This window comes from Podarcis raffonei, chromosome 2 (genome assembly GCF_027172205.1).
Source record: "Podarcis raffonei isolate rPodRaf1 chromosome 2, rPodRaf1.pri, whole genome shotgun sequence".
Lineage (NCBI taxonomy): Eukaryota > Metazoa > Chordata > Lepidosauria > Squamata > Lacertidae > Podarcis > Podarcis raffonei.
In genome coordinates this window covers 116642053-116659618 of record NC_070603.1, presented here as the reverse complement: position 1 = coordinate 116659618, position 17566 = coordinate 116642053, and the positions used below count along the sequence as shown (strand labels likewise).

Below are 17566 nucleotides of genomic sequence, written 5' to 3'. Positions count from 1 at the left end.
AGGCTGAATAATGACAAGACAGAAGTGCTGTTCTTGGAAGACAGGGGGTGGGCTGGAAGGGAGGACTCCCTGATCCTGAATGGGGTAACTGTGCCCCTGAAGGACCAGGTGCACAGCCTGGGAGTCATTTTGGACTCACAGTTGTCCATGGAGGCAAAGGTCAATTCTGTATCCAGGGCAGCTGTTTACCAGCCCACAGACTGTCTCGCCAGAGTGGTGCATGCTCTATTTATCTCCCGCTTGGACTACTGCAATGCACTCTACGTGGGGCTACCTTTGAAGGTGACTCGGAAACTGCAATTAATCCAGAACGTGGCAGCTAGACTGGTGATTGAGAGTGGCCGCCGGGACCACATAACACCGATCCTGAAAGATCTTCACTGGTTCCCAGTACGTTTCTGAGCACAATTCAAAGTGTTGGTGCTGACCTTTAAAGCCCTAAACAGCCTCGGTCCTGTATACCAGAAGGAGTGTCTCCACCCCCATCGTTCTGCCTGGACACTGAGTTCCAACACCGAGGGCCTTCTGGCGATTCCCTCGCTACAAGAAGTGAGATTACAGGGAACCAGGCAGAGGGCCTTCTCAGTAGCGGCGCCTGCCCTGTGGAACGCCCTCCCAGCAGATGTCAAGGCAATAAACAACTATTTTACTTTTAAAAGACAACTGAAGGCGGCCCTGTTTAGGGAAGTTTTTAATGTCTGATGCTGTGTTGTTTTTAATATTCAGTTGGAAGCCGCCCAGAGTGGCTGGGGAAACCCAGCCAGATGGGCAGGGTGTAAATAATAAATTATTATTATTATTATTATTATTATTATTATTATTATTATTATTGACAGGCAGTGAAACCTGAAGGTTCATGTTTGGCCTGAGGTTCCCCACCCCGGCCTAGAGTCTAAGTGATGAGAAAGGTCAGTAATTTTCTTTATTTGCTTCAACCGTTAAAAGAGATCCCCAGTATGAATTCTTCCAGCATTTACATTTAAAGCACCATCGTCAGTCCCTGGTGTTCCAGCTCAAAATCTGACCCTGCAAGATTTGCAGTCTACACCTGTTCTAGCAGGGAAGGTCAGAGGTAGAGCAACTGCTTTGCATGCAGGTTCCAGGATCAATACCTGACATCTCCAGGCAGGGCCAGGAAGGTGCCTGAATTCCTGAAGAGCCACTGCTAGCCAGTGTGAAAAACGGGTGATTCAAGGATGGGTGTTAATATTACAGGTTCAGAGCCATCGCAAACGGGTCACTGACAACAGCTTGGTCTTTAAGTTCCTGAAAAGGGTAAATCTGGATTAATGGGGGGTTGGGCAGGGATATGGGCTGGCATAAGGTGAGGAGCACTTATCCCACCATAAACATCCATCTGGAAGCACCCAGTTCTGAGCTAGAAATAGGAAGTTGCCTTATACCAAGTCAGACCACTGGTTCATTTAGCTCAGTGACCTGGCAGTAGTTCTCAAAGGTTTCAGACAAGACAGTCAGAGCCCTACCTGGCAACACCGGGGATTGAACCAAGGACCACCTGCGAGCGAGGCAGGTGCCCTTCCTAAGGTAGACAAGCCCATGGTCTCTGACTTGGTATAAGGCAGCTTCCTACGGGCCTGTGAGAAGAGCAGGTCTCAACCTTTGTCCGCAATGCAAGCACTCAGGAGGTGGTCTCTCTCGAGTGGATTCTCTTGTGTCGTCTAAGGGATGCTTTGTGGCCGAAGCTCTGCCCGCAATCTGAGCACTCGTAGGGCTTCTCGCCTGTGTGAACCCTCCTGTGGTTGACAAGGTTGGAGTTCGTGCTGAACTTCTGCCCACAATCCATGCACTGATAGGGCTTCTCTCCCGTGTGCACCCTCTTGTGATTGACGAGGTTGGAGCTCGTGCTGAAGCTTTTCCCACACTCGGCGCACTCAAAGGGTTTCTCTCCCGTGTGCGTTCTCTCGTGGATGAGAAGCTTGGACCGGCTGATGAAGCTCTTCCTGCAGTAGCTGCACTTGTGGGTTTCTTCCCCAGCTTGGGTTTTCTTCCCCGTGTGAAGCCTTTCGTGTTTCCGGAGGTAAGAGCTCGAGATGAAGCTTTTCCCACACTCCGCACACTCGTACGGCTTCTCCCCGGTGTGGGTTCGCCCGTGTATAATGAGGTCTGCTTTCTGATTGAAGCTCTTGCCGCACTCCAGGCACTCGTACGGCTTCTCTCCCGTGTGCGTCCGGATGTGGATGACGAGCTGGGGCCTGTGGACAAAGCTCTGTCCGCACTCGGAGCACTTATACGGCTTCTCCCCCGTGTGGACCCTTTTGTGAGTGATGAGGTTGGAGCTGGAGGTGAAGCTTTTCCCGCACATCGGACACTCGTAAGGCTTCTCTCCCGTGTGGGTTCTCTCGTGTACGATAAGGGAGGCCTTGTCGCTGAAGCTTCGCCCGCAGTCCGAGCATTTGTACGGCTTCTCGCCCGTGTGGACCCTCGTGTGCTTCATAAGGTTGCAGTTGGTGCTGAAGCACTTGCCGCACTCTGAGCACTTGTACGGCTTCTCCCCGGTGTGGGTCCTCTCGTGGATAATCATGTGCGCGCTGTTGTTGGAGATCTTCCCGCAGTAGGTGCACGTGTATAGCTTCTGCATCTTCTGATTCCGAGGGAAATCGAAGCTCCGGCGCAAAACGCTGCCCCAGTCAGGGCCTGTCCTTTTCCTCTTCGCCTTCTGGCTTCCCTCGGGGAAGGTGCCTCCTCTGTTGCTCTCATCACAAATAAAAGCTTGGACCTCTGCCGAGTTCTCCCGGTGGCTTCCTTGACTCTGTTGATCCCTTGGCATCTCTCCCAACCCACAAACCTGGAAAAATTTCCCGTTGAGTCTTGCCAAGGACACTCCGCTGATGCCCACTTGTGGGTGCCTTTCAAAGGGGAAAGACTCGCCCCCATTCTCATACGCTTGGTCGCTGCCTGCCAGAACAAAGAGAGAATCAAAAACTCACCTCTACTCCACACTGGAGGAAAAACCCCCAAAGCTGCAAATTGGATCAATTATCAACGCTATTTTATCCTGCCACACTCATTTAGGAACACAGGAAGCTTCCTTATAATGAGTCAGAATATTTGTGAAAAAAACACAAGCCTTTTTACTACAAATTTTAGGTCCAGAAATACCAAAGGAGCGGAAGAGACTGTTTTATTTACACTACGACAGCTGCGCAAATGCTACTTGCTCAAAGATGGAAGGAAGATAAACTACCTACAAAGGAAGAATGGCTGACAGAGATGAACTATGCTGAAATGGCTAAAATGACTGGGAAGATCAGAGATCAAGAAGATAACAAATAGAATAAAGAATAAAAGAATAGGGGAAGTGTACAAGTTACTTAAAAGAACATTGTAAACAATTATCCGGACCGGGGACATTCTCAGCCTCAGTTGGAGATGCTGGGAATTGGGAGCCTTCTGCATGCCAGACAACTGCTCTACCACTAAGCTATGGCCCTTCCTTGTTTCCTTTCTGTAACTAAGCCTAACAACATGCGATTTAATTTAATACTTCTCCTTCCTCTTTCTCCATGCAAGCATGTAACACATATTTACATAAACTGTGCTTATGAATTAGTTGATGGCAGTAAAGTTTATGGAGAAGAAAACTTTAATAGACTGTCACTTTGTTATTTTGTCGATGGGACAACTGTATTGTGGCTTCCAAAGAAGGTAGTACTATTTGTATAATCTACGACTCACTGGCATATTGAATTTTATATGTATTTTATTTCGCATTGTTGTTTTAACTTTGCTTTGTTTGCCATCCTGGCCTCTCGCAAGAGGGACGGCAGGGTCAAAGAAACAATAACAGCTAATTCCTTGACCTCACCAGGTAGGGCTGACAGAAAGCCTGAAGGTTTGGTACCAGTCAGCGTACAGTAGACAATATTGAGTTCAATGGACTTTGATAAAATACAGCTTCCTGTGTTGCTGCTACTACTAATAACGCTATATTCTTCTAGAAGGAAATTTAATAAACCAAATGAATTAAATAAAATACATCAATTTTAAAAAGGAACGTGGCAAAGGGCATCTAAGGCCTTTCTGTTTGCAACTGAAGCTAGAAAAACTCTCACTTTTCTAGATGATGCTCGGCCTATCCTAGTCAACCAGAGCAGCCACTTGCTCCATGTTGTATCAAGCTCTAAAAATGGAATGAGAGATCTAAAGGGCAGAGACCCGGGTGCCACTCAAGGCTTTCCTCCCAATGCAAACGGCAGCTGCAGGAGAGCTGACAACAACCCACCCCTTGAAAATGTTATTTGCATTAACAAAAAAACAACAAAAAAAAAAAACATGCACGGTAAATAAATGCGAAGAGACATTGCATATCACATCTGGGTCTGAGAAAAGGAGGGTGAAAGTTGGGCTTTCCCCCCACAATAGCATTCTCCCAAATTGATCCCTTCAGGTAATGCTGGCCGCAGATGATGGGAGTTGCAGCTCAAAATCCCTCGAAGACACTAGATTGGGAAGTGGCTTTTTCAGAGCTTTCACTGTCAAAAGCAGCCTGATAATTTCGCCACAGAAATTGCAAAACGACCAGAGGATCCAGACCCCTATCCCTTACCCAGAAAGCTGGCCTCCTCTTCACTCTCCTCCTCAGCCTCTGCAGAGAGATGAATGTTTGCTGTGTCAAACAGATCTTGTTCGGACTTTGGGGAATTAGCAATATCTTCTGCAGGCCAAGACACCTGGAGCAGAAACACGAGTGCAAATCCAGATTTATTTATTTAAAATTTGTATACTGCAGGTCCCAGGATAAAATTACAATATATATATATATAAAAACAAAAAAATACATTCAAAATAAAAACAACCCAATAACCCCCACAACACATTGGAAGGCAGATTAGCGGAGACGCTGCTGTATTTCGATAAACAGCATCTGAATAGCACTTTAGACCACAATCCTATACACACCTACCAGGAAGAGAGTCCCACTGATCTTGTATAAATAAATGGCTTACTCCTTTCCATGTTTAATAAGCCAAGGTACAATCACCTGTCCTGAACATGGGCATCATCTCAACAAACATTGCAACAATCTTACACTGCAGATGGGAGCGTTGAAACCACAAGAAAAATCTAGATTCCCCCCCCCGCCGCCCCTACCTAGGGAGCAACAGCATTATGGACAGGGTGGGGGAGAAATTTAGATCAGAAAGACGGTGGTGATAGGAAGGAAACCTCCTTTGCCACAGCTGATATGCTGATGAAAACCAAAGTCCCCTGAAGATGCTTTGATGCCTCCAGATGTTTGCTCTAATAAGCCTTTTTTTAAGGATTAGAGAGAAATGCAGTGAGGAGGATGGGCCTGTCAATGAATCTTTGTCACTATAGCTCAGGGGTGCCCAATCTTTTTCCAAAGGTGGCCAGATTTGATGAAGTGAACATGCATGAGTTGTTGAGCTTTTTTCCGGATCTTACCCCAAATTTGCTGAACTTTTCTTAGAACCCAGAGAAGGAACTGCCTGTGGGGGCCAGATTAAACTGACCGACGGGCCGGATTAGGCTCATAAAACGGGCTTTGGATGTGCCTGCTATAGCTAAACAGAACCTCCATGTCTAGAGGCACTGGACCTGTGACCATGAGATGCTGGAGACCCAGGTGAGAGGGGGGCACTTACCTTTCCCGGAAGCCCCTCGGTGTCTTGCAGCTGCAGCAGGAAGTCCTCAGCGAGGGCCGCCGCCTGGGCGCAGGTCTCTGGCCTGCATCCCTTGACCCAGCTCTGCATTTCCGCAGGCAGGATGGCCAGGAACTGCTCCAGGACCAGCAGCTCCACGATCTCTTCCTTGGTGCGCCTCTCTGGCTTCAGCCACCGGGAGCAAAGTTCCTGGAGCCGAAGCCAGGCCTCTCGGGGCCCCTCGGCCTCCTGGTAGCAGAACCGCCGGAAGCTCTGCCGCTCCATCTCCAACCTCATGTTGGCGTCTTCTTCCTCCTCGTCCAGGATCTCCTCCTTCACTTTCACAGAGGAAATCTGCTCCCCTCCTTCCTCGTGTGCCTCCCCACTCAGGTCTGGCAGGGTCTGGTCTGTCCCCCCTGCTCTCCCACTGGGCCACCGACTGGCATCTGCAGCTCCCCTGAAGGAGGCCGGGAGGACACCATCCCCAGAGTGGGGAGGACTGGGAGCCTGTGGGGTTTCCCACCGTGAATGAGGGGGCTGCATCGTCTTCAGGAAATCCTGCCACTGGGCATCCCAGTGCTGCTGCGGCTGCCCCTCCTCAGCCTCCTGCTTAATTTGACGTAAATCTTCCTGAGGCAGAAGATCCCTGACGGTCCCAAGTTGGTCCGCAGCAGATTTTTTCCCTTTGGATTCCAGTCTCGCCCTTTGAATGGGTCTCCTCGGCCCCTTCTCTTCCATTTGTACGCTGCCCTGCTGGAAAAGAAATCAACACCAAGTAAAGTAACAGTATAGAATAAGACTCAAGAATAAAAACAAAAGCATATTTTTTAACCATTACAGTGGTGCCTCGGGTTACATTGCCTTCGGGCAACGTAACCTTCTGCTTACCTTTGGGTTACTTCCTGGTTTCGACGCTCGCGCATACGCAGAAGCGCTAAACCACACAGCGCGCATGCGCAGACGCAGTGCCTCGGCCTGAGGAAACTTCGGGTTGCAGATGATTATGTCTGCAACCCGAGGTTCCACTGTAGTCAGTTTTTGAAATATATTATTACTCCTAATTCTTATGTTGAGGCTGTGAATGACAATGTCACCCAAACCACCCACCCATGCACAAGAGGAAGTTATCCAGACCTGGGGAAACCCCAAGGTTTATGGAAGTACAAATAATATTTGGGGGTGGGGGAACCAAGGCAGTGGGAGGGAAATCCAAAAACAACCCAGTGAGAGGACTGAGCATGTTCAGTGGACAGGGAATGCTGATCCTGGCTGCAACTTCTAGCATGTTGGAAAAGAAACAACAGATCTTTCTATAGGGTTAAGGCTGTGATAGACCCACCTAACATTTAAAGTATATGACTTCACCCAAGAAACCCAAGTTCTTAAGGGTGCTGACAACTGTAGCAATAAACTATAGTTCCAATGATTTTCTGGGGGAAGCCACGTGCTTTAAATGTATGGTGTCTGTACAGCCTAAGAAACAGAGAAGGAATATTGACCAACAAAATCAAACAACCCACTTCATGTGGCCTGCTAGTCCCTGTGGTTTCCATCTCTTGGTCTCATCATGTGATGAACCTCTCTGTTCTGGAGGGAGAGAGATGCCTAAAGAGCCCTTAAAGGTAAAGGTAAAGGGTCCAGTTGTGGATGACTCTGGAGTTGCGGCGCTCATCTCGCTTTATGGTCATGTGGCCAGCATGACTAAGCCACTTCTGGAGAACCACAGCAGCACACAGAAACGCCATTTACCTTCCCTCTGGAGCAGTACCTATTTATCTACTTTGACATGCTTTCAAACTGCTAGGTTGGCAGGAGCAGGGAATGAGCAATGGGAGCTCACCCCGTCGCGGGGATTCAAACTGCCAACCATCTGATCAGTAAGCTCTAGGCTCTGTGGTTTTGACCACAGCACCACCCGCGTCCCTACAAGAGCCCTTAGAGAGATCCTTTAAACTCCAATCTCAGCAGGAATCAGCACAGTGCTGAAATGGGATAGAAGCCCTGATCTGGAGATAAATGATCCCTCTGGCTGCTCTTTAAAGAGGATTTCTAAAGAACAATCAGAAGGGTCTTTTTTCTTAGAACTCATTGCTAATTCAGCAGGGTCTTCTTGTGCTCTTATTTTTCCCCACCCCGGAACTGGGGTTGGAAGGTCTAAACATGCTGATTTTGTTTGCAAGACTTGTATGTATGCTAGATGGCATGTCTGGTGAGTGTGGGCAGCACCTCTGACGTGTGTGCATGTGACTTTATGGTCTGCATCTATTTTATGTGTGTGCATGCATGTGCATACATTGGCCACAAAGCTCACTGGAATGTGGCCTCCAGAATCAATGCAGCTTTAAGCCCATAAACGTTTCCTTCCTCCTGCTCTATCAGAAAGAACAATCAAATCTGGGACTATCAAGAGGAGAGAACTCCTGGATCTGCAGAGTTAATGTTCTCAACATCCTATGGACACAAACTGCAGTGAGATTTTCCTTTAATTGCTTTGAGATATTTTTCTGAAAAATATGAAACAGTATAGAAATGAGTAATAATCTGAAAATGAATAGCTAATTTCAATTTCGCCTTCCTCAGTCTTTAACAATACTGTCTTCAATGTTTTTGTTATCATTAATTCATTTCCATATGCCACACTTCTTAAGAATCCTCCTTTCCTCTGCATTCTCAAAACTGGCACCCACTTCAACCCTCAGCCTTCATCTGAAAACTCAGCTGTATTACTGGGGAAGGAGGAATATAAAACCTTTAACGAAACAGGCTTAAGGCTCTCTCACTTATCTACACGCAGACACACTAGCTTTGATAGCTTGGGGGAAAGTTCAGATGCGTTCTCCAGGGAATGGATCTATCAGCTGTTTTATTAGCCCTGACTAATAAAGGCACAGTGTACCTTGATTTGGGGCAGGCAAAATAAACCATTTCCTTGCTAAATGAATCGGATGGACATCATTGCCACAAGATGCGACGATGGTGGTGGCAAAGAGAGCTTTAGAAGGCGATCTGACCAATTCATGAAGGAGGGCGATAGGTTTATCAATGGCACTGGCAGAGGAAGGGGGGGGGGAGGAGTAGTGGCCTGCAAAGGGTTTCAGGGGCTGCAGAGTGAGAGGGGCACCTCTCTGCTGCACTTTCCCCCCTGCCTCGCCTTCCCTCTCCGCCGGTGGGAGAGCGTGAGCTTCTGCCTGTGCTGCCGCCCCCGGAACCCACTCATCGCCCTTGCAGCCCCCGCAGGGAGGCAGAAGCAGGAGAGAGGGAAGACCGTGGAAGAGGACGGGGCTACCTGGTGAGGGACAGGGAGAGGGGCGGCAAAAGCCCCAGATACGCCACTGATGAATGAGCGACTATATGCAGCCTCCACCGCGAAGCAGCAGCTGCCTTGGACCCCTCATTCTGCCCCTTGAGCTCAGGACTGAAGGGAGCAGCTCCCCAGGGTCTCCGGCAGGGTCCGTGCCAGCCTGAGCCAGAGATGTTTGCCCCTGTGCCCTCCTGCAGATGCCCTGCCCCTGAGCTGCGCCCCTTCCCCTTCCTGCCCGGTTGGGGGGCGCCCTGCAGCCTCTGGCTGGACTCCGGGCCCGATCCTGCCAGGCGCACGTGCTCTCCTCCCCCTCCTGCCCCCTCCCGCCTCCTGCACCTCGGACTCCTCGCTCCGTCCCTGCACCGGAATCCGGATCCTCTCCGGGGAAACTCGCCAGGCCGCTGCCCGCTGCTCCTCCGCTCTCCTCGGCGGGGGACAGGAAAGTGCAGCCGCTCTCGAGTCCCCCTGGCTGGCCCCGTTTCCTGCCTCTCTGAGCATCGGAGCTCGCTGGCTTTGGGTTGGGCCCTGGGAGGCTGCAAGGCTGGATGCGCCCCCTTGCGCTGTCCCTCAAAATTTATTGTATCATTGGAATATACCTGGCATCTTCTCGGATATCCAGAATGTTGCACAAATAAGTCTCCTAGTGATCCGATGTGCAGTCACTGGTTTCCTTATCAGCAAATATTTTCAGAAAGCTGGGACGATGCCACCCTACAGCCATAGCTGTCAACTTTCAGATTTGAAAATAAGGGATCAGCAGCCTCGCGTGTCCCGGGGACAGTCTACAGGATATCTAACAATCCGGGATAGCAGTGGGAAATGGCACTGGAATAAGGGAATTTCTCGCAAAAAAAGGGAAGGTTGACAGCTATGCCTGCAGCCCGAATGGGTAGCTGGAGGAGGCAGTCCAGTTCCCAGCTCTGCTGGTTGGGATCATGCAATCACTTAGCTCCAGCAACCGACCTTTCCAAACCCTCCAACATTTCTCTGATGAAAATAGGAACATCCCATTCCATAAATATAATTTTCCTATTTATATACCGCACATCTTATTACGTTGCCCCAGCCACTCTGGGCAGTTTCCAACATATATAAAAAACATAATAAAACATTAAAAAACTTTCCTATACTGGATTGCCTTCAGAGGGCCGGGGGTTGGATAACTGCATTCTCTAATTCTAAACAGTGGCACTTGGAGGGTTTGTCTTTCCCTGCTTTTTCATTCACTGCCTCTGGTCTCCTGCATCCATTTAGCAGAGGAGGGGAGCGATTTTGGCCTTCATACTTCTCCACCCCCCACCCCAACCCCAATATAAGCAAAAACACACACACCATTTGGGAGTGAGGACCAAAAAAATAAAATCGTTTTATTATTTTATTACTTATTTTTGCAGTTCAATCTACCGTATCTATAAATTTTATTGTTTATAGCCAATGGCCACCACAATACAATATGAGCACAACTCACACAGCTGCAAAACAAAAGACATTGCATGCTCCAGACCAGGATAAATCTATAGCGTCCAAAATTTATTTTCACATTTGTTTCAATGGGAAGGATATAGGGCAGCAGAGTCCAGGTGGTGAGGTCCAGATTAGAGTTTCTATCATCCTTGACTGTCTGCCCTGCTGGCTGAAGCTGATGGGAACTGGACACCAACATCTGGGGACACCTCAATGACTATTCTGTGAAATACAGAATCTACAAAGGATTAAGGCACTGATCCAGAAGAGAATGAACTGAGAAGAGGCCCCACTGAATTATCTTGAAGCAACTGTGACTGTAGTGTGTCAGTGTGATCTGTCTGAAGTGAAACAAGAGGAAGATCACTATATAATAATAATAATTTATTATTTATACCCTGCCCATCCGGCTGAGTTTCCCCAGCCACTCTGGGGAGCTCCCAATCAAGTGTCAAAAACATAGCAGCATTAAACATTAGAAACTTCAGATGTCTTTTTAACATAGGATAGCTGCTTATTTCCTTCACATCTGAAGGGAGGGTGTTTCACAGGGTGGGCGCCACTACAGAGAAGGCCCCCTGTCTGGTTCCCTGTAACCTCATTTCTCGCAATGAGGGAACCACCAGAAGGCCCTCGCCTCTGGATCTCAGTATCCGGGCTCAACGATGGGGGTGGAGACGCTCCTTTAGGTATACAGGACCGAGGCCATTTAAGGCTTTAAAGGTCAGCATCAACACTTTGAAGTGTGCTCGCCAATGCAGATCTCTCAGGACCGGTGTTATGTGGTCCTGGCGGCCACTAAATGTTAATAAGCAGAAACCTGTGCAGAAACAGAGACAATACTGCTGATGTGAAAGAAAAATGTTTCATAACAAACTGTAAGAGAATTCAAGGGAGAACGTGCCCGTGTTTGAATAAGCAGAAGATTGTACAGTGGTACCTCGGGTTACATACACTTCAGGTTACAGACTCCTCTTCTATTCTTCTCAGTTATATGATTATGAAAGTAAAGTTCTTTTGAATAGCAAGAGTCTGGCCGCTGTATAGTCTGTAAAAAGGAACTATCACCTAGAATAGCTATTTGGCTTCCTAACTATACGCTACTCTGTTACTTTGGATAGCATAAAAATTCAGAGACAGACAGACTTTAATGTTGTATACAGTGTAAGGCTGGGGAATTGAGAGGTGGGGAGAGCGAGCGGGGGGGAGGGGTAGTACACTTTCATTATTTTACAAAGTTCATATGCAAGGTGTTTGTGTCAGTGTGACATGGGTAGCTTCTCTTCCTATTCATTTATTAGTTTTCATTGGCAGTGAGAAAGATCAGGGCCCCCAGGGCATAGTTGGTTGCCTTCAGTTGACTGCAGTAAAGGTGGCGGAGGCTGAACCATTTTGAGGAAGAGATTGTTGTAATTCTTGGACAGGGATGGAAAAGAGCATGGCTACATAGCGGTTTGGTCCTTCAAGTAAAGGTAAAAGTAAAGGGACCCCTGACCATTAGGTCCAGTTGCGGACAACTCTGGGGTTGCGGCGCTCATCTCGCTTTACTGGCCGAGGTTGGCAGGAGCAGGGACCAAGCAATGGGAGCTCACCCCGTCGCAGGGATTTGAACCACGACCTTCTGATTGGCAAGCCCTCGGCTCTGTGGTTTAACCCACAGCGCCACCTGCGTCCCTTCAAGTACTTGTTGTTAAAGTTGTTCCGTGGAATTCCTGATCTGGACCTTGTGTGGAAATGAATTCTCTCCATCACAAAAATAAGCTTTACTGCAGAACAGTCTTAAACAGTTAAGCATGATAAAGAAGTACATTGCAAACAATGATCAGTCCTTTATGTACCGTATTTTTCGCTCGATAACACGCACCTGACCATAACACGCACATAGTTTTTAGAGGAGGAAAACAAGAAAAAAAAATTCTGAATGAAACAGTGGATGTATCATTTTTGTGCTTCATGCTGCGGCCACAGACATGTGATTTGACGGTGAGTTTGGGGTAGCCCAATGCAAAGATCCTGAGGATCCATGTGGATCCATGCTTTGTAACCACGTTTTTGCACCATTGCAGCCCCAGGCAACAGTGGGTGCGTGATTTTTTTGGTGCAGGCTGTAGCCATGGACATGCTATGTGATCTGATGGTGAATTTGGGGTGACCCAATGCAAAGATCCTGAGGATCCATGTGGATCCGTGCTTTGTAACCATGTTTTTGCACCACTGCAGCCCTGTTTTTGCATCAGATCATTGCTATGTGATCTGATGGTGAATTTGGGGTGACTCAATGCAAAGATCCTGAGGATCCATGTGGATCCATGCTTTGTAACCACGTTTTTGCACCATTGCAGCCCCAGGCAACAGTGGGTGCGTGATTTTTTTGGTGCAGGCTGTAGCCATGGACATGCTATGTGATCTGATGGTGAATTTGGGGTGACCCAATGCAAAGATCCTGAGGATCCATGTGGATCCGTGCTTTGTAACCATGTTTTTGCACCACTGCAGCCCTGTTTTTGCATCAGATCATTGCTATGTGATCTGATGGTGAATTTGGGGTGACTCAATGCAAAGATCCTGAGGATCCATGTGGATCCGTGATTGGAACCACGTTTTAAGTAGGGAGGGAAGGAAAAACATAGAAGCGACAAGGAGAGGGGTGTGCAGAGAAGCAGCTGGCTAAGAATGCAGGAGAGGGGTTTTACCGGAGGGAGGAAAGGAAGGCAAAAGTCCCCCCCCCCACAAGCCAGCCAGCTCTCTCTCTCCCCCCCCCCAACCTGCATGTTGCCTTCGAGTCCCAGACGCACGGAAAGGAATTGCCTGGAGGGGAGGGGTTTTCTCTGCTCTTTGTTCCGTTTGAGCAAACACAGTAAGGAAACAGAAGCGGGTGGGCAGTAAGACCCTGAGGCAGAATGCAGGAAAGCAGCAACTTCCTCCTTTCCTCCCTTCTCCGGACGATTTGATATTTGCCTGATTTATGCCTTCACTCGCGCTTGTCAGCTCCAGGGACCACACATTCGCTCAATAACACGCACAGACATTTTCCCTTACTTTTTAGGAGAAAAAATCTGCGTGTAATAGAGGGAAAAATACGGTAATTCAGTAGGCTTTCCTCTCTCTGGTCCCAGAGGGAGATCCTAAGCTTCTTCAACATTGCATGACTTATTTGCAACTGCTGCTGCTGCTTCTCCTAGCCATCTCCAGCAAGAACAAACTGGCTTCTCAAGTTTAAGCTTCCTTCCGTGAGAGCTCTGCAGCTTATGCCTCCAGCGATGAGTTATGAGGAAAGATCCAGCCTCCTCTGAGGCTTTTGTCAGAGTGGAACCTCTTGCCTAAGTCTAAGAGAAACTTCCCTTTATAGTATTTTTATTACAATGCATTCAAGCACAGCATTATATTTACATTAAATTTATAACACTTGTTCCCTTCCAAGTAACAATGACACTTACAAACAGGTTGTCACTTTCTTTTTCTATGTCTGTTTCGTATGCCCCAATGTTCTCTCTCTTTCCCCTCAAATGCTCCAGGCGACCACAGATGAGTGTCTAATGAGAAACCAAAAGCTCAGAGTTTGGGGGTGGGGTGAAGCCTTGAATATCAAGTTGCCTCCTAGTCCCTGCTTTTAGATTTGTATTTGGAAAGTGTTGTAGGAGTTTTAAGGTTTTTTTAGCTATATATTTAAAAAACAAGGCTCTTGTGAGATGTTTCATTATTTTGTTATTCTGACATTGCATTGCACAGGAGCACCTTTGCACAGCTGTTTGATTTTTTTTATGAAAAAAGAATAAGAATGTATTCTAATGTATTCTAAAGAATGTTTCTTTAGAAGCAGAACAAGTATTTTATTTTATTTTTAATAACAGAGGAAATGATGCCCAATTCTTAGTGCTCATCCTGGCTTTAAGATTAGCAGCCACACCCTCACAAAAAGCTATGAAAGGATTTTGTTAGCAAGATTCAAGGTGAATTCCTGTCTTGAATTCCTGGGCTGCCTCTTCCTTGAGAACCAAAATTTTAAAAGATGATGCTGTTAAGGTGCTACACTCAATATGCCAGCAACTTTGGAAAACTCAGCAGTGGCCAGAGGATTAGAGGAGGTCAGTCTACATCCCAATCCCAAAGAAGGGCAGTGCCAAAGAATGTTCCAACTACCGCACAATTGCGCTCATTTCACACGCTAGCAAGGTTATGCTTAAAATTCTACAAGACAGGCTTAAGCAGTATGTGCACTGAGAACTCCCAGAAGTGAAAGCTGGATTTCGAAGGGGCAGAGGAACCAGAGACCAAATTGCAAACATGCTGGATTATGGAGAAAGCTAGAGAGTTAATGAAAAACATCTACTTCTGCTTCATTGACTACGTAAAAGCATTTGACTGTGTCAACCACAGCAAACTATGGCCAGTTCTTAAAGAAATGGGAGTGCCTGATCACCTCATCTGTCTCCTGAGTGTTATGGAAAAATCTAGGTGTGGGGCTGTTCAGTCAAACCAGCTCGTTGGGCAGAGCCCGCGGGTCCCTTGCGAAATAAAGGAAGGAGTCCAGCCATCAACTGGAGCAAATAGCTGTAGACCAAAGTTTATTGCGCAACAGGTTCAAAGAGGAATTTTGAACCCCGAGGATGGGGTGACAAAGACTTTTAAAACTTCCCCACCATATCCCAGAATGCAGTTTGTAGAGCATCATTGCTATATCATTGTTACATCACTGACATGTCACAAAAGGGGAGGGGTAGACAGGGGTTACACTAGTTTAACCTTGGCAAACATGTCCAGACAAGCCCTTGGTACAAGATTAGCATAAGTAGACATGTCAGGGCAAGACTCAGGTATAAGATTAGCATAGGCAAACACCTCTGAAGGCCCATCACCCAAAGTACAATAGAACTTCCTTTGCATTTCTGGCCCCTTGGCAAGTTTGGTGATGGGATTAGGCTTTCCTTGGCCCAGCTCAGCAATTGTCACCCCTGGACACTTCCTGGAGTCCTTTTTCAAGAGGAAAATACCCGTAGCTTTGGAATGGAGGAAACTGGAAAAGGAGTTGATTTTATATTATTTTTAAAGCTAGGTAACTTCCCTGAGCTGTCAAGTTGAAAGGATACATTGCTCTGATGGTGTTTCCTGCTTGGCAGGGGGTTGGACCCTTGTGGTCTATTCCAACTCTATGATTCTAGGCATGATATTTGTAACATTTAACAACTTTAAAGATGTGCTCGCTCCCCCCCCCCCCAAAAAAATTTCCATAACATGAGAAATCTCTATGTGGGACAAGAAGCTACACTTAGAACTGGATATAGAACAACTGATTGGTTCAAAATTGGGAAAGGAGTACAGCAAGGCTGTATATTGTCCCCCTGCTTATTTAATTTATATGCGGAATTCAACATGCGAAAGGCTGGAGTGGATGAATAACAAGCCAGAATTAAGATTGCCGGAAGAAATAACAACTTCAGTTATGCAGATGCCACAACCTTGATGGCAGAAAGTGAGGAGGAATTAAAGAACCTCTTAATGAGGGTGAAAGAGGAGAGCGCAAAATTTGGTCTGAAGCTCATTATCAAAAAAATGAAGATCATGGCCACTGGTCCCATCACCTCCTGGCAAATAGAAGGGGAAGAAATGGAGGCAGTGAGAGATTTTACTTTCTTAGGCTCCATAATCACTGCAGATGGTGACAGCAGCCACGAAATTAAAAGATGCCTGCTTCTTGGGAGAAAAGCAATGACAAACCTAGACAGCATCTTAAAAAGCAGAGACATCACCTTGCCAACAAAGGTCCGTATAGTCAAAGCTATGGTTTTCCCAGTAGTGATGTATGGAAGTGAGAGCTGGACCATAAAGAAGGCTGATCACCAAAGAATTGATGCTTTTGAATTATGGTGCTGGAGGAGACTCTTGAGAGTCCCATGGACTGCAAGAAGATCAAACCTCTCCATTCTGAAGGAAATCAGCTCTGAGTGCTCAGTGGAAGGACAGATCGTGAAGCTGAGGCTCCAATACTTTGGCCACCTCATGAGAAGAGAAGACTCCCTGGAAAAGACCCTGATGTTGGGAAAGATGGAGGGCCCAAGGAGAAGGGGACAACAGAGGACTAGATGGTTGGACAGTGTTCTCAAAGCTACCAGCATGAGTTTGTGTGTTTTTTTTATAGATATTTATTGAAGTTTTCAAAAAATAAAGAAAAAACAAAAAAACAGTTAAAAACACATAAAATTTACATTCCTTACTTTCAATAACAAATTTCCTTGACTTCCCCACACCTCCCCTTCTTGTATTCCAATTTTTAGCTCAGCAAGTTCTTGTCCCCAAATTTTACCTTACTATATTTAATTCATTTTAGTTAACCAATTTTAACTTATAAACCTCAGTCTTTATACATCAGTACTTATTCTTAAAAATCTTTTTCTAAGGTTGACCCCAATTCCCTTCCACGAATTCCCCATTTTTATATTAGTAGCAAAACAAAATAAAAGGAAACAGAGTATAATTGTACACCCTTTGGATTCCCAAAGCCCCACCCCCCCTTTCCCGGTTTCGAACCCCAACAAATGTCCATCAGTCTATCTGCTATCAGCCTGGCGACCTCACGTCCGAGGCTCTTAATTCTCTCTCAATTCCTCTCTGCCAGTTCTTTGTATAGTCCTTTGTATTGGACACCAAATCTCGAAGAAGCTCTGTCCCAATAAGGCCCATGTTTCTTCCAGCCAGACCTCCATATTTAAAAGTGGAGCCGAAATCTTGTTTCTTGCTCTCTTAAGTCCAAATGTCCCAAAAGCTCCAGTTTCCACTTTAGCCAGGTTTGTAATCCATAGGTCTTCAGATCTCCACATAAGGAGATCTCTCCATTCTCCATTCAAACCAAATTTTCATCATCCTGTTCTTATTTTCCTTTGTATCCATCTTAACCGGCCTCTGGCTCTCCTTAATCATCTGTGGCATTATAGCTCCTCCTTCCTTTTCCTTCAAGTCATCATATATCTCTTTCCTCACATTCTCAAATTTCTCAGATTTCTTTTCTTGTTCAGCTGCAGAGATTTTTAGTTCAGCTGCAAAAACTTTTTGTTCAACTGCAAAGACTTGAGTCAAGTCCGTTCCAGGCTCAGTAGTTTTATTTACTGTTTCATTCAATATTGTAACATTTGTAGCCAAAACATCACTTTGTTCTTGTAACTTTCCCAAGAGAAAAAAAGTC

At 46.6% G+C, this 17566-nt stretch overlaps 1 protein-coding gene and 1 long non-coding RNA gene across 2 annotated transcripts in view; both read right to left on the bottom strand.

Annotated features, from left to right (window-relative positions):
• The window catches only part of LOC128408780 (zinc finger protein 236-like), a 117788-nt gene that overhangs the window by 19398 nt on the left and 80824 nt on the right, over nucleotides 1–17566 (bottom strand). Inside the window, exons 2-4 of the mRNA XM_053378801.1 lie at nucleotides 5628–6377; nucleotides 4568–4691; nucleotides 1643–2916 (exon numbers count right to left, since the gene is read on the bottom strand). Coding sequence (XP_053234776.1) covers nucleotides 1643–2916; nucleotides 4568–4691; nucleotides 5628–6377 — 2148 coding nt within the window. The remainder of the gene's footprint in view (nucleotides 1–1642; nucleotides 2917–4567; nucleotides 4692–5627; nucleotides 6378–17566) is intronic.
• Nucleotides 10268–15471, bottom strand: LOC128409186 (uncharacterized). The gene is made up of 3 exons (XR_008329194.1): nucleotides 14810–15471; nucleotides 13827–13922; nucleotides 10268–10690 (listed from the first exon to the last, which is right to left on the bottom strand). It is a non-coding gene; the product is annotated as an uncharacterized LOC128409186 (long non-coding RNA).